We start from the raw sequence: 24,571 nt of genomic DNA, 5'->3' as shown, positions 1-24,571 counted from the left end.
CCTCCCGGCCCAGGGCGCAGCTTCCAGCCCGGGGGCTCCCCCAGCCGCTTTCTTGGGCGTCGGCTCCACCTGCGGGTCGGGCTCAGGCCCCCTCCCATCTCCTTCCAGGTCCAATGGCCCCTTGAGCCTCACGACGCAATCCGTGTCCTGCTGGATAACCAGACTGTGACATTTCAGCCTGACCATGAAGGCGGCGGAGGTAGGCTGGGGAGCGCCGGCCGCCCCCTCCCCGCACCGGGAGCAGTGAGGTGGGCGGGAAGCCGCGTTGCGGTGCAGGGCCCAGTGCGTGGCGGTGCAGGGCCGAGCGCGTTGCGGTGCAGGCCCCAGTGCGTGGTGGTGCAGGGCCAAGAGCGTGCAGCCTCTTTCCCCCCAGCGGGGCCTGCAGCTTGCCGGCCTCTTCTCTGCCTCCAGTGCGGATCCCTCCCGGCTTCAGCCCCGGGGGCAGGGTGGAGGATGGGGGGTGGGGGTGGAAGGCGGGGGTGGGGGGTGGGGGAGGGGGTGGAGAGGTGGGGGGGCGGGGAGGTGGGGGAAGGTGGGGAGGGTGGGGGGTGGGGGTGGGGAGGGGGGCGGAGAGGTGGGGGAGGGGTGGGGAGGTAGGGGAGGGGGAGAGGGTGGGGGGCGGGGAGGTGGGGGAGGGTGGGGAGGTGGGGGAGGGGGCGGGGAGGTGGGGGAGGGGGAGGGGAGGTAGGGGAGGGGGCGGGGGTGGGGGGCGGGGAGGTGGGGGAAGGGGGGGCGGGGAGGTGGGGAGGGGGTGTGGAGGGGGCGGGGAGGTGGGGGGAGGTGGGGGGAGGGGGCGGGAAGGGGGCGGGGAGGTGGGGGGAGGGGGTGGGGAGGGGGCGGGGAGGTGGGGGGAGGGGGTGGGGGGCGGAGAGGTGGGGGAGGTGGTGGTGGGGGGCGGGGAGGTGGGGAGGGGGTGGGGGGCGGGGAGGAGGGGGTGGGGGGCGGGGAGGTGGGGGGAGAGGGTGGGGGCGGGGAGGTGGGGGAGGGGTGGGGGGTGTGGGGATGGGGTGGTGCGGGCCAGGCAGGGCGCAGGTTTGGTGAGGGCCGTGGTGCCGACCTGGCTTCCTCTCCGCTGCCTCCGGATGCTCCAGGCCAGGAGACGTTCAACGCCACCGGAGTCCTCCTGGGCCGCAACGGCTCCGTGGTCTCGGCCAGCTTCGACGGCTGGGCCACCGTCTCGGTGATCGCGTCTCCAACATCCTCCACGCCTCCGCCAGCCTCCCGCCCGAGTACCAGAACCGCACGGAGGGGCTCCTGGGTGAGGGCGGCTCGGATCTGCCTCTGAGGCTCCGCGGAGCCAACCAGAGCTCGGACTCCCACGCCGGCGGCCCGGGCAGCCCTGCTCGGCCTCCCTTTCTCCACCTCCTTGGAGCAGAACCCTCGGGGCACAGAGCAGGCCGGGAGCGGAGGGGCTTCTCCAGCCTCCCCCGAGGCTCCCTTCCTGTCCTCCTCCCGCTCTAAGGGAGCATCAGGGGTGGGCTCCGGGGAGGCGGGGGGCACAGCCATCCTTTCTCCCTTTCCTCTTGCTTCCCACACCCTCCCGCCCTCCTCCATCGCTGCCCGCGTTTCCTGCCGCCCCTCCCGAAGGCAGACGGGCAGGGTGTGAGGGCCCGTCCTCCCAGCTCCCCTGGAGGCCGGACAGCAGGTGCAAGAGCAGAGGCTGCCAGGCCCTGGCTTCTCCCCACTGCGTCCGCCGGATGCTCCCCAGGAAGGGGACAGCCGCGTGCCCAGGGTGGCCAACCTCCCACTCTGTCCCTCAGGGGTCTGGAATAACAATCCGGAGGACGACTTCAGGATGCCCAATGGCTCCACCATTCCCCCAGGGAGCCCTGAGGAGATGCTTTTCCACTATGGAATGACCTGTGAGTCTGGGACCCCTCAGGGCTGTCCCCCCCCACCACCAGCCCACCTGCCTCTCTCGAGCTGGAGGAGAGAATGGGGGATGTGGAGTGTCCTCTCTCCCTGCAGCAGGCATTTCCAGACTCAGAAGCTGGAAACCGCTCTGGCCCTGCACTCCCACCGCCCCGCTCCAAGCCATATAAAGTGAGGGGTAGAGGTGGACACAAATGGAATAAGGCTGAGTGCCATGCCTGGTACCATCGCGCTCTGTGTGTTACAGGGCAGATCAACGGGACAGGCCTCCTTGGCAAGAGGAATGACCAGCTGCCTTCCAACTTCACCCCTGTTTTCTACTCACAACTGCAAAAAAACAGCTCCTGGGCTGAAGATTTGATCTCCAGCTGTGACGGAGACAGCTCATGCATCTATGACACGCTGGCCCTGCGCAACGCAAGCATCGGACGTCACACGAGGGAAGTCAGTAAAAAATACAAGCAGGTGAACGCCACCCTCAGTAAGTGGCCCGAGGCCCCGGGGGGCCTTTTCAGAGTCGGGAGCAGATGAGGAGCTGCCCTTGCCTGGCCCTGCTTTTCCCTGTGCATCTGCTTTCACTGAGCAGATTCTTTCGCTCCTGTTATTCCTCTGCCCAAACCCTTCAGTGACTTTCCCGGCTCTCTCCATCCTTGCAGTGGCCTTCGGCCCAGTTCAGCTTCTCAGAGCTCTTCTCCTAGTGCTGGACGCCTTCCCAGCCCCCTCCACTCCATCCTAGTGCTGGACGCCTTCCCAGCCCCCTCCACTCCATCCTAGTGCTGGACCCCTTCCCAGCCCCCTCCACTCCATCCTAGTGCTGGACGCCTTCCCAGCCCCCTCCACTCCATCCTAGTGCTGGACGCCTTCCCAGCCCCCTCCACTCCATCCTAGTGCTGGACCCCTTCCCAGCCCCCTGCACTCCATCCTAGTGCTGGACCCCTTCCCAGCCCCCTCCACTCCATCCTAGTGCTGGACCCCTTCGCAGCCCCCTCCACTCCATCCTAGTGCTGGACCCCTTCCCAGCCCCCTCTATCCTAGTGCTGGACCCCTTCCCAGCCTCCTGCACTCCATCCTAGTGCTGGACCCCTTCCCAGCCTCCTGCACTCCATCCTAGTGCTGGACGCCTTCCCAGCCTCCTCCACTCCATCCTAGTGCTGGACCCCTTCCCAGCCCCCTCCACTCCATCCTAGTGCTGGACCCCTTCCCAGCCCCCTCCACTCCATCCTAGTGCTGGACGCCTTCCCAGCCCCCTCCACTCCATCCTAGTGCTGGACGCCTTCCCAGCCCCCTCCACTCCATCCTAGTGCTGGACGCCTTCCCAGCCCCCTCCACTCCATCCTAGTGCTGGACCCCTTCCCAGCCCCCTCCACTCCATCCTAGTGCTGGACCCCTTCCCAGCCCCCTGCACTCCATCCTAGTGCTGGACGCCTTCCCAGCCCCCTCCACTCCATCCTACTGCTGGACCCCTTCCCAGCCCCCTCCACTCCATCCTAGTGCTGGACGCCTTCCCAGCCCCCTCCACTCCATCCTAGTGCTGGACCCCTTCCCAGCCCCCTCCACTCCATCCTAGTGCTGGACCCCTTCCCAGCCCCCTCCACTCCATCCTAGTGCTGGACCCCTTCCCAGCCCCCTCCACTCCATCCTAGTGCTGGACGCCTTCCCAGCCCCCTGCACTCCATCCTAGTGCTGGACGCCTTCCCAGCCCCCTCCACTCCATCCTAGTGCTGGACGCCTTCCCAGCCCCCTGCACTCCATCCTAGTGCTGGACCCCTTCCCAGCCCCCTCCACTGCATCGTAGTGCTGGACCCCTTCCCAGCCCCCTCCACTCCATCCTAGTGCTGGACGCCTTCCCAGCCCCCTCCACTCCATCCTAGTGCTGGACCCCTTCCCAGCCCCCTCCACTCCATCCTAGTGCTGGACCCCTTCCCAGCCCCCTCCACTCCATCCTAGTGCTGGACCCCTTCCCAGCCCCCTGCACTCCATCCTAGTGCTGGACCCCTTCCCAGCCCCCTCTATCCTAGTGCTGGACCCCTTCCCAGCCTCCTGCACTCCATCCTAGTGCTGGACCCCTTCCCAGCCTCCTGCACTCCATCCTAGTGCTGGATCCCTTCCCAGCCGCCTCCACTCCATTCTAGTGCTGGACCCCTTCCCAGCTCCCTCCACTCCATCCTAGTGCTGGACCCCTTCCCAGCCCCCTGCACTCCATCCTAGTGCTGGACGCCTTCCCAGCTCCCTCCACTCCATCCTAGTGCTGGACCCCTTCCCAGCCCCCTCCACTCCATCCTAGTGCTGGACCCCTTCCCAGCCCCCTGCACTCCATCCTAGTGCTGGACGCCTTCCCAGCCCCCTCCACTCCATCCTAGTGCTGGACGCCTTCCCAGCCCCCTCCACTCCATCCTACTGCTGGACCCCTTCCCAGCCCCCTCCACTCCATCCTAGTGCTGGACGCCTTCCCAGCCCCCTCCACTCCATCCTAGTGCTGGACCCCTTCCCAGCCCCCTCCACTCCATCCTAGTGCTGGAACCATTCCCAGCCCCCTCCACTCCATCCTAGTGCTGGACCCCTTCCCAGCCCCCTCCACTCCATCCTAGTGCTGGACCCCTTCCCAGCCCCCTCTATCCTAGTGCTGGACCCCTTCCCAGCCTCCTGCACTCCATCCTAGTGCTGGACCCCTTCCCAGCCTCCTGCACTCCATCCTAGTGCTGGACGCCTTCCCAGCCGCCTCCACTCCATCCTAGTGCTGGACCCCTTCCCAGCCCCCTCCACTCCATCCTAGTGCTGGACCCTTCCCAGCCCCCTGCACTCCATCCTAGTGCTGGACCCCTTCCCAGCCCCCTCCACTCCATCCTAGTGCTGGATGCCTTCCCAGCCCCCTCCACTCCATCCTAGTGCTGGACCCCTTCCCAGCCCCCTCCACTCCATCCTAGTGCTGGACCCCTTCCCAGCCCCCTCCACTACATCCTAGTGCTGGACCCCTTCCCAGCCCCCTCCACTCCATCCTAGTGCTGGACGCCTTCCCAGCCCCCTCCACTCCATCCTACTGCTGGACCCCTTCCCAGCCCCCTCCACTCCATCCTAGTGCTGGACGCCTTCCCAGCCCCCTCCACTCCATCCTAGTGCTGGACCCCTTCCCAGCCCCCTCCACTCCATCCTAGTGCTGGACCCCTTCCCAGCCCCCTCCACTCCATCCTAGTGCTGGACGCCTTCCCAGCCCCCTGCACTCCATCCTAGTGCTGGACGCCTTCCCAGCCCCCTGCACTCCATCCTAGTGCTGGACGCCTTCCCAGCCCCCTGCACTCCATCCTAGTGCTGGACGCCTTCCCAGCCCCCTGCACTCCATCCTAGTGCTGGACCCCTTCCCAGCCCCCTCCACTGCATCCTAGTGCTGGACCCCTTCCCAGCCGCCTCCACTCCATTCTAGTGCTGGACCCCTTCCCAGCTCCCTCCACTCCATCCTAGTGCTGGACCCCTTCCCAGCCCCCTGCACTCCATCCTAGTGCTGGACGCCTTCCCAGCTCCCTCCACTCCATCCTAGTGCTGGACCCCTTCCCAGCCCCCTCCACTCCATCCTAGTGCTGGACCCCTTCCCAGCCCCCTCCACTCCATCCTAGTGCTGGACGCCTTCCCAGCCCCCTCCACTCCATCCTAGTGCTGGACGCCTTCCCAGCCCCCTCCACTCCATCCTACTGCTGGACCCCTTCCCAGCCCCCTCCACTCCATCCTAGTGCTGGACGCCTTCCCAGCCCCCTCCACTCCATCCTAGTGCTGGACCCCTTCCCAGCCCCCTCCACTCCATCCTAGTGCTGGACCCCTTCCCAGCCCCCTCCACTCCATCCTAGTGCTGGACCCCTTCCCAGCCCCCTGCACTCCATCCTAGTGCTGGACGCCTTCCCAGCCCCCTGCACTCCATCCTAGTGCTGGACGCCTTCCCAGCCCCCTCCACTCCATCCTAGTGCTGGACCCCTTCCCAGCCCCCTGCACTCCATCCTAGTGCTGGACCCCTTCCCAGCCCCCTCCACTGCATCGTAGTGCTGGACCCCTTCCCAGCCCCCTCCACTCCATCCTAGTGCTGGACGACTTCCCAGCCCCCTCCACTCCATCCTAGTGCTGGACGCCTTCCCAGCCCCCTCCACTCCATCCTAGTGCTGGACCCCTTCCCAGCCCCCTGCACTCCATCCTAGTGCTGGAACCATTCCCAGCCCCCTCCACTCCATCCTAGTGCTGGACCCCTTCCCAGCCCCCTCCACTCCATCCTAGTGCTGGACCCCTTCCCAGCCCCCTCTATCCTAGTGCTGGACCCCTTCCCAGCCTCCTGCACTCCATCCTAGTGCTGGACCCCTTCCCAGCCTCCTGCACTCCATCCTAGTGCTGGACGCCTTCCCAGCCGCCTCCACTCCATCCTAGTGCTGGACCCCTTCCCAGCCCCCTCCACTCCATCCTAGTGCTGGACCCCTTCCCAGCCCCCTGCACTCCATCCTAGTGCTGGACCCCTTCCCAGCCCCCTCCACTCCATCCTAGTGCTGGACGCCTTCCCAGCCCCCTCCACTCCATCCTAGTGCTGGACCCCTTCCCAGCCCCCTCCACTCCATCCTAGTGCTGGACCCCTTCCCAGCCCCCTCCACTCCATCCTAGTGCTGGACCCCTTCCCAGCCCCCTCCACTCCATCCTAGTGCTGGACGCCTTCCCAGCCCCCTCCACTCCATCCTAGTGCTGGACCCCTTCCCAGCCCCCTCCACTCCATCCTAGTGCTGGACGCCTTCCCAGCCCCCTCCACTCCATCCTAGTGCTGGACCCCTTCCAAGCCCCCTCCACTCCATCCTAGTGCTGGACCCCTTCCCAGCCCCCTCCACTCCATCCTAGTGCTGGACGCCTTCCCAGCCCCCTGCACTCCATCCTAGTGCTGGACGCCTTCCCAGCCCCCTGCACTCCATCCTAGTGCTGGACGCCTTCCCAGCCCCCTCCACTCCATCCTAGTGCTGGACGCCTTCCCAGCCCCCTGCACTCCATCCTAGTGCTGGACCCCTTCCCAGCCCCCTCCACTGCATCGTAGTGCTGGACCCCTTCCCAGCCCCCTCCACTCCATCCTAGTGCTGGATGCCTTCCCAGCCCCCTCCACTCCATCCTAGTGCTGGACCCCTTCCCAGCCCCCTCCACTCCATCCTAGTGCTGGACCCCTTCCCAGCCCCCTGCACTCCATCCTAGTGCTGGACCCCTTCCCAGCCCCCTCCACTGCATCGTAGTGCTGGACCCCTTCCCAGCCCCCTCCACTCCATCCTAGTGCTGGACCCCTTCCCAGCCCCCTCCACTCCATCCTAGTGCTGGACCCCTTCCCAGCCCCCTGCACTCCATCCTAGTGCTGGACCCCTTCCCAGCCCCCTCCACTGCATCGTAGTGCTGGACCCCTTCCCAGCCCCCTCCACTCCATCCTAGTGCTGGACGACTTCCCAGCCCCCTCCACTCCATCCTAGTGCTGGACTCCTTCCCAGCCCCCTCCCCAGCCCCCTCCACTCAATCCTAGTGCTGGACCCCTTCCCAGCCCCCTCCACTCAATCCTAGGGCTGGACGACTTCCCAGCCCCCTCCACTCCAGCCCCGCAGGCTCCTCTGTGTTCTTGAAACACGCCAGGTGTGCTCAGCTCCCAGGCTTCACACATGCTGTTCTCTTGCCTGGAATACCCTTCCTTCCCCGGACAGCCACACGCTTGCCCCTCACCTCCTTTACGTTTTCATTCCAATGAACCCTCCTCGGCGAAGCCTCTCTTGGCCGCCCTGTCTAAAATGTCACATTCACCCACACTTCGTGTTTGCCTTCTCTGCTTTATTTTTTTCTCCTTAGCATTTATAATTACTCAACCTATTTTATAATTTTCACAGGTATCTTTTTTATTATTCATTCATGACTGTATCCTCACCACCCAGAACAGTGCCAGCCACTTAGCTCAATAAATATTTGTTAAATGACTGACTGAACGAATGCCTGAAGCAACTATGAAATGGAAATGGCAGGGCTCCGAGAAACAGACCCGTGAAGAGGTTTCACTCCCTATTTCTGGACAAATGTAATGTCCGTTTAGATGTGGCCCTCCAGGTTTTGTGTGTGTGTGTGTGTGTGTGTGTGTGTGTGTGTGTGTTTTGATGGAGTTTCGCTCTTGTTGCCCAGGCTGGAGTGCAGTGACGCGATCTTGGCTCATCGCAGCCTCTGCCTCCCGGGTTCAAGTGATTCTTCTGCTTCAGCCTCCTGAGTAGCTGAGATTACAGGCACCCGCCACCATTCCTGACTAATTTTGTATTTTTAGTAGAGACAGGGTTTCACCATGTTGGTCAGGCTGGTCTCGAACTCCAGACCTCAGGTTATCCGCCAGCCTCGGCCTCCCAAAGTGCTGGGATTACAGACATGAGACACCCAGCACCCTTCAGGTTTTCAGCCCTTTGCCAAAGGTAGAACCCTGTAATGGTCTAAACAAATCTGCTCTCTAATTCACTTTTTGTCATACCCAGCATAGCACCGTGTCCAGGAAAGAATCTGAGAGGAGCTCTTTTTAAGGAGGTTGGGGGAGAGAAAGAGGCTAAAGATTTGGCTAGGTGGGCAGTACAGTCCCAGCCTGCTGTGCGTCAGTCGAGAGCAGGTACACAGAATAACTCCTTCTTCCAGAGGTGGGTCACAGTCCTGGGAATGCCTCATACATATTAGAGTTGAGAAAGAGAGGAGGCTGATAAAGCAGGAGACTGTCCTGCCTTGGAACTCCCATTCCCTCTTTGTGTTTCAGATCAGTACCCGCCCTCCATCAATGGTGGTCGTGTGGTTGAAGCCTACAAGGGGCAGACCACGCTGATTCAGTACACCAGCAATGCTGAGGATGCCACCTTCACGCTCAGAGACAGCTGTACCGACTTTAAACTCTTTGGTAAGAATATTTGGCTGGTTAGAGTGGGGAGGTGGGCAGGGGATGAGGTCAGAGTCAAACTTTGGGAAATTCTGCATTGCTGTACCCAGCAACACTTGCCGTCACTCTTTCATTTGAATATCCAGGACCGGCATTTCCGAGGAGCGATACCTGTAACTCAGATAGGTGCCCCCCAGTAAGTAGTAGTGACGGGCTTATGGCAGTTTGGCCGGATAGCTAGAGTGACTCTGGGCACATAGAACTGATTCAAGGCTGGGCACGGTGGCTCACACCTGTCATCCCAGTGCTTTGGGAGGCCGATGCAGGAGGATCATCTGAGGTCAGGAGTTCGAGACCAGTCTGGCCAACATGGTGAAACCCCGTCTCTACTAAAAATACAAAAAAATAGCCGGGCATGGTGGTGCATGCCTGTAATCCCAGCTACTCAGGAGACTGAGGCAGGAGAATCACTTGAACCCAGGAGGCAGATGTTGCAGTGAGCTGAGATCACATCACTGCACTTCAGCCTGGTGACAGAGCGAGACTCTGTCTCAAAAAAAAAAAAAAAGATTCGAAGATCATTTAATCTCAATCTGATCATATACAGTCATCTTTAGTCATTATGCATTCACCAAATTATTAGAATAATCAAGTGCAACATTTAAAATGACCAATTTACAACATTTTTATATCTATTAAAGGAAGGATCTAATGTAGGACAAGATTTAAAGAAATATAAAAAATACTTTTGTTTGGTACCTTTCTTGCTCTTTTTGTCTGGTAACCATGTTTACCTAGCCGTGTCTCTCCTTGTCTGGTTTCCTGGGCTAGGACCCAGTAAAGTGCCATCGCTCCCTCTCCGTAAAGGTGTTAGAGACCCTGAGCCCTACATCCATGATCAGGGCCAAAGGGTCCAAGCACAAGGGATGCTGCTTTCGTCTGTTGCCAGCACTAATTCAAAGGGTCCAAGGGCATCAAAGGGATGCCACTTTGTCTGTTGCCAGCACTAATTCTGCGGGTGACTGTTCTTGGCTAAATCAAAGCCCCAGGGGGCATATTCTGCATTCTCTTTGCCTCTCTGCCTGATGTTCCTTCTCCCCGTGTCTCAGAAGGGACTGCTTTGCCTGCATCCCTTTTGCCCCACGTGCGTCATCCCAGGTGCGAGACAATGGCATTGAGAGGTTTTCTTCTCCACGGGCCCTACCCCTGAAGGACGATGGTCTGGAAATTACGTTCGTCTATTCTCTGTCACTTCCTTTCAATCTGCTGTTTTAAGGAGACTTTCTTATTTTCTTGAAAAATATAAATTTGATCAGAAGATATGTAGTAGTGTTTCACTACAGTCTGGTGTCTGAAGGGGGTGTCTGGGAAAGGTCCAGGAAGTGGGGGGTGGGTGAGAAATCAGGGCAAAGGATGGGGCTGCTGTGAGAGTGAAGCCAGTTTGGCCGGCAGCGCAGCCTGAGGAGGTGTCTGGAGGATTCTGGCCTTGATCCTCCATCCCCCAGGATGTCCCATCCTGGTGTGAGCCCAGCCAGGGCTGCCCTTTGGGGTTTCTTCAGGAGGAAACTGCTTTCCCCTCTGTGGCATTCCCCGCTACAATCAGTATGTTGGACTGGTGCCACCTCCTTCCAGCTGGGAGCGTGACCAGGATCACCCCCGATACCAGCCTTGCTCAAAGGAAATGACAATGAGATTTGTCTGGGGAGGGGGGAAGGTGGCCTGAGAGGGGTGGGGGAAGCCCCGTATCAGCAATCAGGGTGTTAGATGAGGATGCATCAGACCACAGAGCTGAGGAGTCTCCCAGCTCTCCACATTCTCATCTTCCCCGGGGCAGAGAATGGGACGTTGCTGTGGACACCCAAGTCGCTGGAGCCATTCACTCTGGAGATTCTAGCAAGAAGTGCCAAGATTGGCTTGGCCTCTGCACTCCAGCCCAGGACCGTGGTCTGCCATTGCAATGCAGAGAGCCAGTGTTCGTACAACCAGACCAGCAGGGTAGGCAACTCCTCCCTGGAGGTGAGTGTTGGGAGGCGCGTGAGGAGTTTCTGTGCCGAGGGGAGAGGAAATGGGAGTGGAATGGATGCTGTGATTCTGCCTGTCTTGGGTGTGTCTGTGTTGGGAGGTGGGTGGAGCAGATTCCAGTCTCAGGCCATAAACTCACATGGGAAGAAAGAGAACTTTCTGGCCGGGTGCGGTGGCTCACGCCTTTAATCTCAGCACTTTTGGAGGCTGAGGCAGGCAGATCACAAGGTCAGGAGATCAAGACCATCCTGACCAACATGGTGAAACCCCATCTCTACTAAAAATACAAAAATTAGCTGGGCGTAGTGGCGGGTGCCTGTAGTCCCAGCTACTCGGGAGGCTGAGGCAGGAAAATCGCTTGCACCCGGGAGGAGGAGGTTACAGTGAGCCAAGATCGCACCACTGCACTCCAGCCTGGGCAGCAGAGCGAGATTCCATCTCCAAAAGAAAGAAAAGAAAGGAAAGAAAGAAGGAGGGAAAGGAAAGGAGAGAGAGAGTGAGGGAGAGAGAGAGGGAGGGACAGAGAGAGAGTGAGGGAGGGAGAGAGACGGAGGGAGAGAGAGAGAGAGAAACTATATTGGAGAGAAAGAAAGAAGAAAGAAAAAGAAGGAAGGAAAGAGGAAAGAACCTTTCTTTATTGCTTATAGTTCAACTGGATTTTTATCTCCCACCTCCCCTTCTGCCAGGTTGGCAGGAAACTTCCACCTCTGTCTTTCTCACAGCGCCCAGTGGTTCCCAGTTCCACAGCTCTGCGGCGAAGCCCAGCAGAGGGCCCTGCGGTGTGGGGTGGAAGGTGGTCACGGGTCCCTGGGCCTGGGTCCACACAGTTTCCATCACAGCTCCGCCCCACAGGGCCCTGCGGTGTGGGGTGGAAGGTGGTCACGGGTCCCTGGGCCTGGGTCCACACAGTTTCCATCACAGCTCCGCCCCACTTCCCCTTCAGACCCAGGGAGAGGCACTGCTGCTTCTGTGCCTTGCTCAAACACAGGACACCTTTTCTGAGGCCGCTTACAGTCCCGTCTGCCTAGAAGCACCCCACAGCCATTTCTCCCTAGGACGTCATCATCACGGTGCTGGGAAGAGAGCTGTGGGTCCCTCTATCTTGACACCTCCAAGCCCCTTTGCTTTCTCTTTTACTATCTCCTTCCAGCTAAAAGAAACATCTTTTCCAGTTTGGAGAAACTACTTCTCCATGTTTCTAGCCAAGATACTTGGCCTAATTCCACGACTCTTGTCCTATCTGCTTTTTTATTTTTATTTTTGGTTGTAAAGGAAGAGCCAGAAAGGAAAGTGTTTATCTGGCAAAACAAAACTACTTCCTTCACCACTTACACACACACACACACGCACACACAGACACACACACATCCTTCTGAAGCATGAGCAGAGAATGGGTACTTGAAAGGGATAGAGGTAGGGATGGTTGGTGGGGTAGGGGGTAGAAAAGGATAAAATACACAATGGGAAAAAGAGAGATTGAAATCAATACGCTATTCCATAGATCCCCAAATATCCACTCTTGGGAGTAGTAAGTGTTAGAGGATTCCATTTTAAGGAGATTCCCTGAGTCGCTTCAGTAAGGGAGTTAGAAAGGGGGGCACAGGGAGCTTGGTGAGGTCTCGGAACTGCAGCCTTTGCTAAGCTGTTGTTCTGGCTGCTGCGTTTTCTCACAGTGCTCAGCAGGGAGGCTCTGTCTTCTTGGTTTGGGAGTCAGCAAGGGAGGTCAATTTCAGCTTATATGAAATCCAGTTTGCAGGCCACATAGGAGCCTGAGGCAGGCGGATTGCTTGAGCTCAGAACTTTGAGACCAGCCTGGGCAATATGGCAAGACCCTGTCTCTACTAAAAATCAAAAAATTAGCTGGGCGTGGTGGCATATGCCTGTAATCTCAACTATTGGGGAGGCTGAGGCACAAGAACTGCTTTAACTTGGGAGGGGGACATTGCAATGAGCCGAGATCGAGACACTGCACTGCAGCCTGGGAAACAGAACGAGACTGTCTCATTAGAAAAAAAAAAAAAAGCAGAAGAAAAATACAAAAATGAGTGGGCGTGGTAGTGCATGCCTGTAGTCCCAGCTCCTCAGGAGGCTGAGGTGGGAGGATGGCTTGAACCTGGGAGGTGGCGTTTTCAGTGAGCCAAGATCAAGACATTGCACTCCAGCCTGGGCAACAGAGTGGGACCCTGTCTCAAAATAAATAAGGAATCCAGTTGTCAAGCAATAGGACATACATGGATACATATACACATGGATACATACACACATGGATACATGTATACATGGATACATACACACATGGATACATACATGATACATACATGATACATGGATACACATACATGCATGAATACATACACACATGGATACATACATGATACATACACATATGGATACATACATGGATACATACACACATGGATACATGGATACATACACATATGGATACATACATGATACATACATACATGATACATGGATACACATATACATACATGAATACATACACACATGGATACATACATGGATACATACACATATGGATACATACATGCATGGATACATACATGCATGGATACATACATACATGGATACATACATACATGGATACACATATACATACATGGATACATACATATATACACGGATACATTCATTCATTCATTAATGCTTCAATCATTCATGCATCCCCCATCTTACTCTAGAAAGGATTTCAGGCAAAGAGCTAGAGTGTGAGAGGGAAGAGGCTGAGATCCTGGTGCAGGGCCAGGCAGGGGGTTAGGGTAAACAGTGAACCAGGGAGGCCAACTGGGCAGGACTACCGTGTGGCTCTAGGCGGGGCCTTGCTGCCCCACGGCCTGGTCAGGAAGGTGCTCAGCAGGTGCTGGTGGGGCTGAGACATGACTCAGGGTCCACGGGTTCTCAGGCCAAAGGGGTCAGTCAGAAACACCCAGAAGCCCTTCCCAGTTTGGTCTCCTGGCCGCCCGTGATCAGCAACCCTCCTCCAGGTGGCTGGCTGCAAGTGTGACGGGGGCACCTTCGGCCGCTACTGCGAGCGCACCGAGGATGCCTGTGAGGAGCCGTGCTTCCCGAGTGTCCACTGCGTTCCTGGGAAGGGCTGCGAGGCCTGCCCTCCAAACCTGACTGGGGATGGGCGGCACTGTGCGGGTGAGCTGGGAATAGGGCCTGGAGCAGGCGCTTCTGGGAGCAGCTGATAGCTCAAGGGTGTAGATAGCCAAAGGCAAACCATTTCTCTCCTTTTTCCAGCAGATCTTTAGAATGCTCAATCTAGGCAGGTATGGGAAATCTAGGCAGGCCTGGAAAGGGGGTGGTGGATGGTGTGGGGCTGAAGGAGAAGAGGTTGTACAGGCATAGGGGAGGGGACGGGGCTGGGCATCCCTGAGGCATTGACGGGGGAAGCCCCCGGCGAAAGACTGAAGATGGTTTGGGGAGGAGACTTCAGCAGCCACCAGGGAACGGGGCAAGCTGGGTCCTCGGGATCCCTGGGGATCTTCAGAGACGCGAGGCCCAGGATCTCTGCATCTCATGAGTCAGGACGTTTGGAGGGGCTGGCGTGGGGATCCGGCAGCAAAGGTGCCTGATTTTCCCTTTCAGTCCTCCCAGCCTTCTGTTCCTCCCACCTTGAGCCGCCAGAGCCTGATGAGGGAGAGCACAGCGAGGCCTTTACCAAGCCCCCTAAGGCACCCAAATAAAATCTACAGATCGCTGTGCCTTCAGAGCTGAGGCCAGAGTGGGTAGAACCGCAGCTTTTATAAAGGCAGAAAAGGAGATGGACGTGAGAGGGGAGGGTGTGAGGAAAGCCGGCTGGGGGCCCCCCTCTGCCAGCCTTCGGGTCCTTTCTGAAGCAGAGGGTCTGAGAAACACTCCAGTCCCTCCCCAGAAGTGGAAGAATACCTGCCTGGTCGGGGAAAGGGGTTGTCCTGCAGAGAAACGCCTGGAAAAGGGGGGAAGGATGGTTTGGGGTTCCGAGTGGCCCGAAGCGGAACACTGGGGGAAAGAAAGCCTGTCCCGGAGCGGGTTTCCACAGGCTGGGCTGTCCCTCTGCTGCCCAGCGCGCTGCTGCTGACCTCCCTACTCACTCTGCAGCTGTGGGGAGCTCTTTCCTGTGTCGGAACCAGTCCTGCCCTGTGAATTGCTGCTACAATCAAGGCCACTGCTACATCTCCCAGACTCTGGGCTGTAAGCCCACGTGCACCTGTCCCCCGGCCTTCACCGACAGCCGCTGCTTCCTGGCTGGGAATAACTTCAGTCCAACTGTCCACCTAGGTACCGCCTGGGCCCCGCCCTCTCACCCCCCACCCCGCCTGGGCCCCGCACTCTCACCCCCGCACTCCGCCCACCTTTGGGGAAGATGAGGAAGCTCTGGGGTCACAGGACAGAGCTCCAGATTTCTCTGGGATGGTGTAAGGTGCGGGCTGTGGAAAGCTGTCACGGCAAGGACCACGGGCCTGTGTGGCCTATGGAGGAAGGACGGAGGCAGAGACCTCACAGCTGGCTCAGTGAGATGAGCGTCGGGGAGGCCCAGAGCATAGTGGAGTGAGCGCTAGGGTGAGGGCCACTTCTCCCGGCTTGTTCAGCGACCTTCTGTCAGGGTGGAATGTAGGCTGAGGGCCACTTCTCCCGGTTTCTTCAGTGACCTTCTGTCACTGGAATGGAGCAGTCGGCCTGGGCTGGCCCGACAGACTTTTGGGTAAGTCTGGGTGTAAACCGTGGGGTGATGATACATTTGCTTCTCCCATCTCCAGAACTTCCCTTAAGAGTCATCCAGCTCCTGCTCAGTGGAGAGGAAAATGCCTCCATGGCAGAGGTCAACGCCTCGGTCAGTGCTGCAGGCCGAGCTCTGGGTGGGAGGGGGCGCTTGGCGGGTTCAGGCGAGGGCGGAACCATCACTGTGCGGCCTTCGTCTTGTCATCCATCTGGATTCAACTGCCAGAGGAGGCCGGAGCCTCTTGCCCCATGGGAGGTGCAGGGCATTAGGAAGTGAGGAAGGCCCGGGACAGAAACCTCAACTCATCATAAGCAGAGGCCAGGGTGCCAAGTCACCCCAGCCGAGACCTCTAAGCATCTTGGTTATGATCTGGAAGAAACTAAAGGACATTTCACCTCCAGGGAGTCTTCCCTGACTTCCCAGAGGGAAGGGGCGGCTCCCTCTTCTTGGCTGCCATGCCATACCTCAGTCACAGGCAAAGTGGCACAACTGCTGAGTGGTTGGGGCTCTAGAACCCTGCACACCCAGAATCAGAATCCCTGCTCTGCTCCTCACTGGAGCAGGTGTGCTAACTAGACACATCACATAACAGGTCATCTGTAAACACGGGGACAATCATAGCACCTGAGTCAACAGGCCGTATCACCGTTTAAATGAGAACGTGTGTCAAGCATTTAGTCCAGTGCCTGACACACAGGTATTCAAACATGATGATTATTTTACTACTGCAAGCGTAGCACTCCCCACTCCTCACTCCCAACTCCCCACTCCACTCTACTCCCCACTCCACACTCCACTCCCCACTCCACACTCCACTCCCCACACCACACTCCACTCCCCACACTCCACTCCACACTCCACACTCCCCACTCCCCACTCCCCACTCACCACTACACTCCACTCCCCACTCCACACTCCCCCCTCCACACTACACTCCACACTCCACTCCCCACTCCACACTCCACTCCCCACTCCACACTCCACTCCCCACACCATACTCCACTCCCCACACTCCACTCCACACTCCCCACTCCCCACTCCACACTCCCCACTCCCCACTCCACACTACACTCCACACTCCACACTCCACTCCCCACTCCACACTCCACTTCCCACACCACACTCCACTCCCCACACTCCACACTCCCCACTCCACACTCCCCACTCCACACTCCCCACTCCCCACTCCACACTCCACTCCACACTCCCCACTCCACACTCCCCACTCCCCACTCCACACTCCACTCCACACTCCACTCCCCACACCATACTCCACTCCCCACACTCCACTCCACACTCCACACTCCCCACTCCCCACTCCACACTCCACACTCCACACTCCACTCCCCACACCATACTCCATTCCCCACACTCCACTCCCCACTCCACACTCCCCACTCCCCACTCCACACTCCCCACTCCACACTACACTCCACACTCCCCACTCCCCACTCCCAACTCCCCACTCCACTCTACTCCCCACTCCACACTCCACTCCACACTCCCCACTCCCCACTCCCCACTCCCCACTCCACACTCCCCACTCCACACTCCCCACTCCCCACTCCCCACTCCACACTACACTCCACACTCCACACTCCACTCCCCACTCCACACTCCACTCCACACTCCACACTCCACTCCCCACTCCACACTCCACTCCCCACACTCCACTCCACACTCCCCACTCCCCACTCCCCACTCCCCACTCCACACTCCACACTCCACTCCCCACTCCCCACTCCACACTCCACACTCCACACGGTAAAATCTGTTGACATTTCTCACCTGCGCCAGACAATGCACTCTTTGAGTTTAGACTCCACCTAAGTCACCTTGACACCCCCAGCCCCTGACCATCTCCTAGGTCTAAACAACCCGTGTTCAATATACTGGGGAGGAGGTCATGAGTCACGCGTCAGAGGCAAGGCAGGGGCCATTCATGTCAGTGTCTCCGCTCGTCATATGAGGCCAAGGAGGGGGACAGAATGGAAAACCCTTCACTCTCAACAAACATTATTAAGCAAGGACCCATGACAGTCACTGAGCTAGGCTGGACTGCGAGGGTGCAGAGACGGGTGAGGAAGGTGCTGGGGTCCTGGGGCTCCCGTTCCAGGAGGAAACAGGGATGAATACACCCATCAAGGTGGGAGGGGGTCTCCCCTCTGGATGAGGACTCACCCCCACCCCCATCTGCCATCGTCTGGCCTAGGTGGCATACAGACTGGGGACCCTGGACATGCGGGCCTTTCTCCGCAACAGCGAAGTGAAACGAATGTAAGTGGGACTGTGTCCCCCTGAGCCCCCAGATCCTCTTCCTCATCCCCCGCCCCCTAGCCCCCTAGGCCCCCTCACCGTCGCCCTCCCACACAGTGATTCCCCAGCACCGGCCTCGGGAAGCCCCATTCAACAGTGGATGGTCATCTCGGAGTTCCAGTACCGTCCTCGGGGCCCCGTCATCAACTTCCTGAACAACCAGCTGCTGGCCGCGGTGGTGGAGGCGTTCTTATACCACGTTCCATGGAGGAGTGAGGAGCCCAGGAACGACGTGGTCTTCCAGCCCATCTCCAGGGAAGACGTGCGCGATGTGACAGCCCGTGAGTCCGTCCATTCCGGGGACACTATGGGGGTCACTGCGGGGGGCGGGTAAACAGAGGTGCTTCAGCCCACACAAACAAGCTAATTGAGTTTTTCTGTTTGGTTTTGAGCGAAAACGTGAACATTTTATCCAGCCGCTTGTTAGATTCAAGAGCAGGAGCAGCCAGCGCTGCTAAGGCAGTCACACGTACACAGCTTCACGGAGCAAGTACCCAGCCAGGGTACTTGCTGACTATGGCTGCTAATAAAACAGCAGCAATTTATTTTCATAAAATTGCTAATAGTTTTCTTAAAATGCCATTGCACTTAAACATACACAGGGACACCCCCATCGTCTCTGCCCTCCAGCGGGAGGATATGAAGCTGGAGACTGGAGACCAGCCAGGGACAGAGGCAACTACTCCCTGAAATGATGTCACCCTGTGCAAGCACCTTCCCCAGGCCAGGCCAGGCCTCAACACCCCCCAGCACCTTCCCCAGGCCACGCCAGGCCTCAATACTCCCCAGCACCTTCCCCAGGCCAGGCCTCAACACCCCCCACCACCTTCCCCAGGCCAGGCCTCAACGCCCCCAAGCACCTTCCCCAGGCCAGGCCAGGCCTCAATACCCCCCACCACCTTCCCCAGGCCAGGCCAGGCCTCAATACCCCCCACCACCTTCCCCAGGCCAGGCCAGGCCTCAACACCCCCTAGCACCTTCCCCAGGCCAGGCCAGGCCAGGCCTCAACACCCCCTAGCACCTTCCCCAGGCCAGGCCAGGCCAGGCCTCAACACCCCCAAGCACCTTCCCCAGGCCAGGCCTCAACACCTCCAAGCACCTTCCCCAGGCCAGGCCAGGCCTCAACACCCCCAAGCACCTTCCCCAGGCTAGGCCTCAGCACCCCCATCTGAAAATGAGATGGGATTTCTGAGCCCCCTTTCAGTGCTGACAGCCCCTGGTTCTCCCGGAACAGGAATAAGTTGGCAAGCTTGTCAGAGAAACAAAGGAATAACACATCCTATTTTCTGTATAGGGCAGAGAACAGGGCAGGGGCCGCCTCAAACACAACAGAAACTGCTGTTTTACTTGGGTCTGGGACCAAGCAAGAGCTTCTCCCAGAATCCAGGCTAAGCCAGCTCTCTCCCGGAGCAGTGGGTGAAATCCCTCAGAACTACTGTATGTTGGGGAGTTGGGGTAGGTGGCGCAGGGAGGCAAGCCCTGACTGTGCAATTAAGGAAAACCTATAATTTTTATTATACAAGCATCGTATGCTTATTGCAGAAACTTTAGGAAACACAAACTTAACAAAAAGAAAAGAGGAAAACCCCTGTAATCCCAATCCCCAGAGAGACAACAATATTTCGTACATATCCTTCTGAACTTTCTCTTGTGCCTAGGAACCTTCATACATCCATTTTTTATTGAAGGATCAAATCATTCATAATGTTGGATAACCTGCTCGTTAAACAATTGTGAAGAGATTGTCTCATATATTGTGTCCATATTCCCATTCGACATATTATAATGTTATGTTTGAATATAGTGTCACATTTTAAAATACATTATAATAATCATTACCATTCTTTGAGTGCTTACTGTGTGTCAGGCAGTGTACTGAGTACTGTGGACACATTATCTCATTTAAATCTCACAGAAGCATAAGTGCTATTATGATCATTTCCTTTTAAAGATGAGGAAACTGAAGCTGAAAGAGCGAAGGAATGTTCCCTGAATTCCACATCTAGTTACTAGTAGAGTTTCAGTTTCCACCCAGGTCTGGCCACCCTCAAAGCATGTGCTCTTCAGGAAAGCATTTTCCATAGGAAACTTTTTCCATAGGAACCTTTTTCCCTAGGAACCTTTTTCCATAGGAACCACCATCCCTTGGTAAGTATGTGCAGTAGTTTACTTAACCAGACCCCACTTCTGAAACGTTGTTACTGTTATCCACCACGCTGATCTGAATGTCCAGGGACATACGTATCTGTGCACTTCTTTAATTATTTCTCAGGATAAACACCCGAAAAGGAATTCGTGGCTGAAAAGGTATTGATTTAGTATTCATCAGTTGCTTTCTGTGTTAATCTGTGTCCTTCCCGACAGTGAACGTGAGCACGCTGAAGGCTTACTTCAAATGCATTGGCTACAAGGGCTACGACCTGGTCTACAGCCCCCAGAGCGGCTTCACCTGCGTGTCCCCGTGCAGTAGGGGCTACTGTCACCATGGAGGCCAGTGCCAGCACCTGCCCAGTGGGCCCCGCTGCAGGTGCATAGGGCTGTGGCCAGGAGGTGGATGACAGTGCTGGGGAACCCAAGCTGGGCAAGACACTGCAAGGGGTCCAGGAATTAGGATGGCTCCCTTTGTAATGAGAGAGATCAGAGACCAGGGAAGAGGGGACAGTGGAAAAGGAGAGCTGTGAGTGCCTGCTCTGTGTGGAGAATAAAGGCGCTATATTACAAACTCTGAAACCCAAAAGAGCGACAGGGGATCAGAACCATTTCGAAGATGAGAAAACTGCAGCTTAGAGATGGCAAGGAACCTGCCCTGGGACGCAGTAGGTTAAGCAGCAGGGCATGGTTTCCAAAGCCAAACATTTTTTACATTTTTATGTTTTGAGATGGAGTGTCATCTGTCGCCCAGGCTGGAGTGCAGTGGTGCGTTCTCGGCTCACTGCAACGTCCTTCTCCCGGGTTCAAGCGATTCTCCTGCCTCAGCCTCCCGAGTAGTTGGGACTACAGGCACGCACCACCACGCCCAGCTGATTTTTGCATTTTTAGTAGAGACGGGGTTTCGCCATGTTGGTCAGGCTGGTCTCGAACTCCTGACCTCAGGTGATGCGTCCACCTTGGCCTCCCAAAGTGCTGAGATTACAGGCGTGAGCCACCGCGCCAGGGCCCGAAGTCAAACCCTCCCACCTGATCTGGCTGCTGCTTCCCTGCTGTCTCCCTGTGGGAAAAGAACCTGCAGTCCTGTGTCTGGGCCAGCCCTGCCCCTCAATCAAGCGAGGCGCCTTTGCCCCTGCCCTCATCGGCAGTCCCCGGGGCTCCGCTGGTTAACAGCGCGGGAAGCCGCGGCCCCACGCAGGCCTGGTCTGGGAGCTCTCCGCCAGCTGCAGTTCCAGATCCCGCCGAAGGAGGGGGTGGGCGGAGCGCGAGCGGGGCAGGGAGGGGCGGGGCCCAGCTCTCGGGGCGGGGCCGGGGGCGGGGCGGGGCCGGGGAGGGGCTGGGGCTGGGGCGGGGCTGGGGCCGGGGAGGGGCGGGGCCGGGCCGGGGCCGGGGAGGGGCTGGGGCTGGGGCGGGGCGGGGCGGGGTGGGGCCGGGCGGGGCTGGGGCCGGGGCGGGGCGGGGAGGGGCGGGGCGAGGCCGGGCCGGGCTGGGGCCGGGGGTGTGACTGCGCATCTGTGGCCGGCATCCCTGCTGCCCAGGTGCAGCTGACTGCACGTGCAGCTGAATTCACACAAGGTTTTTGGTTTTTTTTTTGAGACGGAGTCTTGCTCTGTCCCCCAGGCTGGAGTGCAGTGTTGCAATCTCGGCCCACTGCAACCTCCACCTCCCAGGTTCAAGCTATTCTGCCTCACCTCCCTAGTAGCTGGGACTACAGGTGCGCACCACCACGCCTGGATAATTTTGTATTTTTAGTAGAGATGGGGTTTCACCATGTTGGCCAGTCTGGTCTCGAACCCCTGACCTCAAGTGATCCGCCCGCCTCAGCCTCTCAATGTGCTGGGATTACAGGCGTGAGCCCCCGCGCCGGCCCAGGCCCATGTTTTTAAAGCCCACACGTGCCTCCTTTGCCCGGTGGTCTCACTTCAGCACGGCCTCAGGGCTGACTCAGTCTCTCCGGAGAGTGGGGCGAGCCCAGCCTCTCCTACAGAACCTCTTTTTCCCCAGCAGAAGAGAAGGGGCTGGGAGGCTGAGCTCCCGCCTCTGACCACCTGTCTCTCTCTCTCGGTCCCCAGCTGTGTGTCCTTCTCCATCTACACGGCCTGGGGCGAGCACTGTGAGCACCTGAGCATGAAACTCGACGCGTTCTTCGGCATCTTCTTTGGGGCCCTGGGCCGCCTCTTGCTGCTGGGGGTCGGGACGTTCGTGGTCCTGCGTTTCTGGGGTTGCTCCAGGGCCAGGTTCTCCTATTTCCTGAACTCAGCTGAGGCCTTGCCTTGAAGGGGCAGCTGTGGCCTAGGCTACCTCAAGACCCACCTCATCCTCACCACACACTTAAGGCGCCATTGCTTTTGGGAGACTGGAAAAGGGAAGGGGACTGAAGGCTGTCAGGATTCTTCAAGGAGAATGAATACCGGGAATCAAGACAAGACTATACCTTTTCCACAGGCGCAGGTGCACAGGGGGAGGCCATAAAGATCAAACATGCATGGATGGGTCCTTACGCAGACACACCCACAGAAGGACACTAGCCTGTGCACGCGCGCGTGCATACACACACACACAAACACACACACAAGAGTTCATAATGTGGTGATGGCCCTAAGTTAAGCAAAATGCTTCTGCACACAAAACTCTCTGGTTTACTTCAAATTAAACTCTATTTAAATAAAGTCTCTCTGACCTTTTGTGTCTTCAAAACCAGGAATTCCATTCCTGATTTTCTTCTGGTGGCCGAAGAGCTGGGCACAGGCTTCTCCCAACCATCAGAGGGCACAGTGTGTGGAGGTTAAGTGCTGGGCAGGCGGTGGAGCAGTACGGGCAGCTGGATCCAGTCCTAATCAGCGCGGTTACCCATGCTGGAAACCCTCAGCTGCTGCACCCCAACCTTGCTTCATGCTCCACATCACCTTCTTCTTCCCCCTCCCCAGCACAGGCCAAAGCTTCGCCCGCTAAGGAGGAGAGCGAAAGAGATACCCCAAGATGGAGTGCCCAGACTCTCTCCCAGGACCCCTCCCTGCCTGCCTGTCCATCAATTTCACAAAAGTCATAAAAGGATCAATGTACAGTGTGTTTTTCTGTCTGGTGGCTGTCCCCACCGCCTGTGTTTCATGGAAGAGGTATTAAACCATTTCAGCTCCAATTCCAGGGACCAACTCAAGAAACCTGCCATCACCCCACCCTTGGATCTGGAGGACCCGATCCCTAATGTACCTTCTCTGTCCTTTCCTGGACCCCAGATGGAGTCTTCTGAGGTTCTCCATCCCACAGCCCTTCACCTCTACCCTGCCTCCACTTGTCCCCAGCAACCTGATCAGCTTCCACATAATCCTCTCAGCAGGCAGGACTTTTACACCTATCTGGTGTAATAACTCCAACACAATTCGTCCACAATTCCTGTGTCTAGAAAATCTCAATTCCAACTTTATGGAGAAACTAGGTAGCTGCCTCTTAGTTCTAAATCCCAAATCCCTGAAGAGAGAATCTGACTGGTCCAATTTACATCAGTTGTTTATGCCTGGTCCAATAAAATGCAGTCATGGGTCAGAAAGGAGGTCACATGGTACAAAGCAGGTGTTCAAGCTCATTCCTGCGGGTGGGTAAGTGCTGCTGAAGGAAGCTCCCAAAGGAATATCTTTGGTTGGGCACGGTGGCTCACGCCTGTAATCCCAACACTTTGGGAGGCCGAGGCGGGCAGATCACTTGAGGCCAGGAGTTTGAGACCAGCCTGGCCAACATAGTGAAACCCTGTCTCTACTAAAATACAAAAATTTGCTGGGCATGGTGGCACATGCCTGTAATCCCAGCTGCTTAGGAGGCTGAGGCAGGAGAATCTCTTGAACCCAGGAGGCGGAGGTTGCAGTGAGCTGAGATTGTGCCACTGCACTCCAGCCTGGGCAACAGAGCAAGACTCTGTCTCAAAAAAAAAAAAAAAAAAATATATATATATATATATATATATATATATATATATATAAAATCTTTGAATTAGGGTTCCCTAGAGGGTCAGGACTAACAGGATAGATGTATATATAAAGGGGAGTTTATGAAGGAGTATCAACTCACACGATCACAAGGTGAGGTCCACAATAGGCCGTCTGCAAGCTGAGAAGCAGGGAAGCTAGTCTGAATCCCAAGATCTCAAAAGTAGGGAAGCCGACAGTGCAGCCTTAAGTCTGTGGCTGAAGGCCCAAGAGCCCCTGACAAACCACCAGTGTAAATCCAAGAGTCCAAAAGCTGAAGAACTGGAAGTCCGATGTTCGAGGGCAGGAAGCATCCAGCACGAGAGAAAGATGAAGGCTGGAAGTCTTAGCCAGTGTAATCCTTCCACATTCCTCTGCCTGCTTTATTCTGGCTATGCTGGCAGCTGATTAGATTGTGTCTACCCAGACTGAGAGTGAGTCTGCCTCTCCCAGTCCACTGATTCAAATATTAGTCTCCGTTGCCAACACCCTCACAGAGAGACACCCAGGAGCAATACGTTGCATCCTTCAGTCCAATCAAGTTGACACTCAGTATTAACCTTCACAGTCTTTGATCTGAGCAGACTCCAAACTTACATGGAGAATGACTTCTCCCAATAGGTGAAGCCACTCTCCTATGTACAAAGC

At 57.3% G+C, this 24,571-nt stretch overlaps 1 protein-coding gene across 1 annotated transcript in view; it reads left to right on the top strand.

Annotated features, from left to right (window-relative positions):
- The window catches only part of LOC129032983 (mucin-4-like), a 36,117-nt gene extending 13,484 nt beyond the window's left edge, over window positions 1-22,633 (top strand). Inside the window, 14 exon segments of the mRNA XM_054480877.2 lie at window positions 109-199; window positions 1,092-1,187; window positions 1,190-1,258; window positions 1,761-1,862; window positions 2,120-2,353; window positions 8,636-8,773; window positions 10,587-10,768; window positions 13,780-13,939; window positions 14,879-15,058; window positions 15,538-15,611; window positions 17,713-17,777; window positions 17,874-18,097; window positions 20,181-20,343; window positions 22,037-22,633. Of these exon segments, the coding sequence (XP_054336852.1) occupies window positions 109-199; window positions 1,092-1,187; window positions 1,190-1,258; window positions 1,761-1,862; window positions 2,120-2,353; window positions 8,636-8,773; window positions 10,587-10,768; window positions 13,780-13,939; window positions 14,879-15,058; window positions 15,538-15,611; window positions 17,713-17,777; window positions 17,874-18,097; window positions 20,181-20,343; window positions 22,037-22,241 (1,983 nt within the window). The 3' untranslated portion in view covers window positions 22,242-22,633.
- The last annotated feature ends 1,938 nt before the right edge of the window (window positions 22,634-24,571 follow it).

Source organism: Pongo pygmaeus, chromosome 2 (genome assembly GCF_028885625.2).
Source record: "Pongo pygmaeus isolate AG05252 chromosome 2, NHGRI_mPonPyg2-v2.0_pri, whole genome shotgun sequence".
Lineage (NCBI taxonomy): Eukaryota > Metazoa > Chordata > Mammalia > Primates > Hominidae > Pongo > Pongo pygmaeus.
This window is presented reverse-complemented; position numbering and strand designations above follow the sequence as displayed.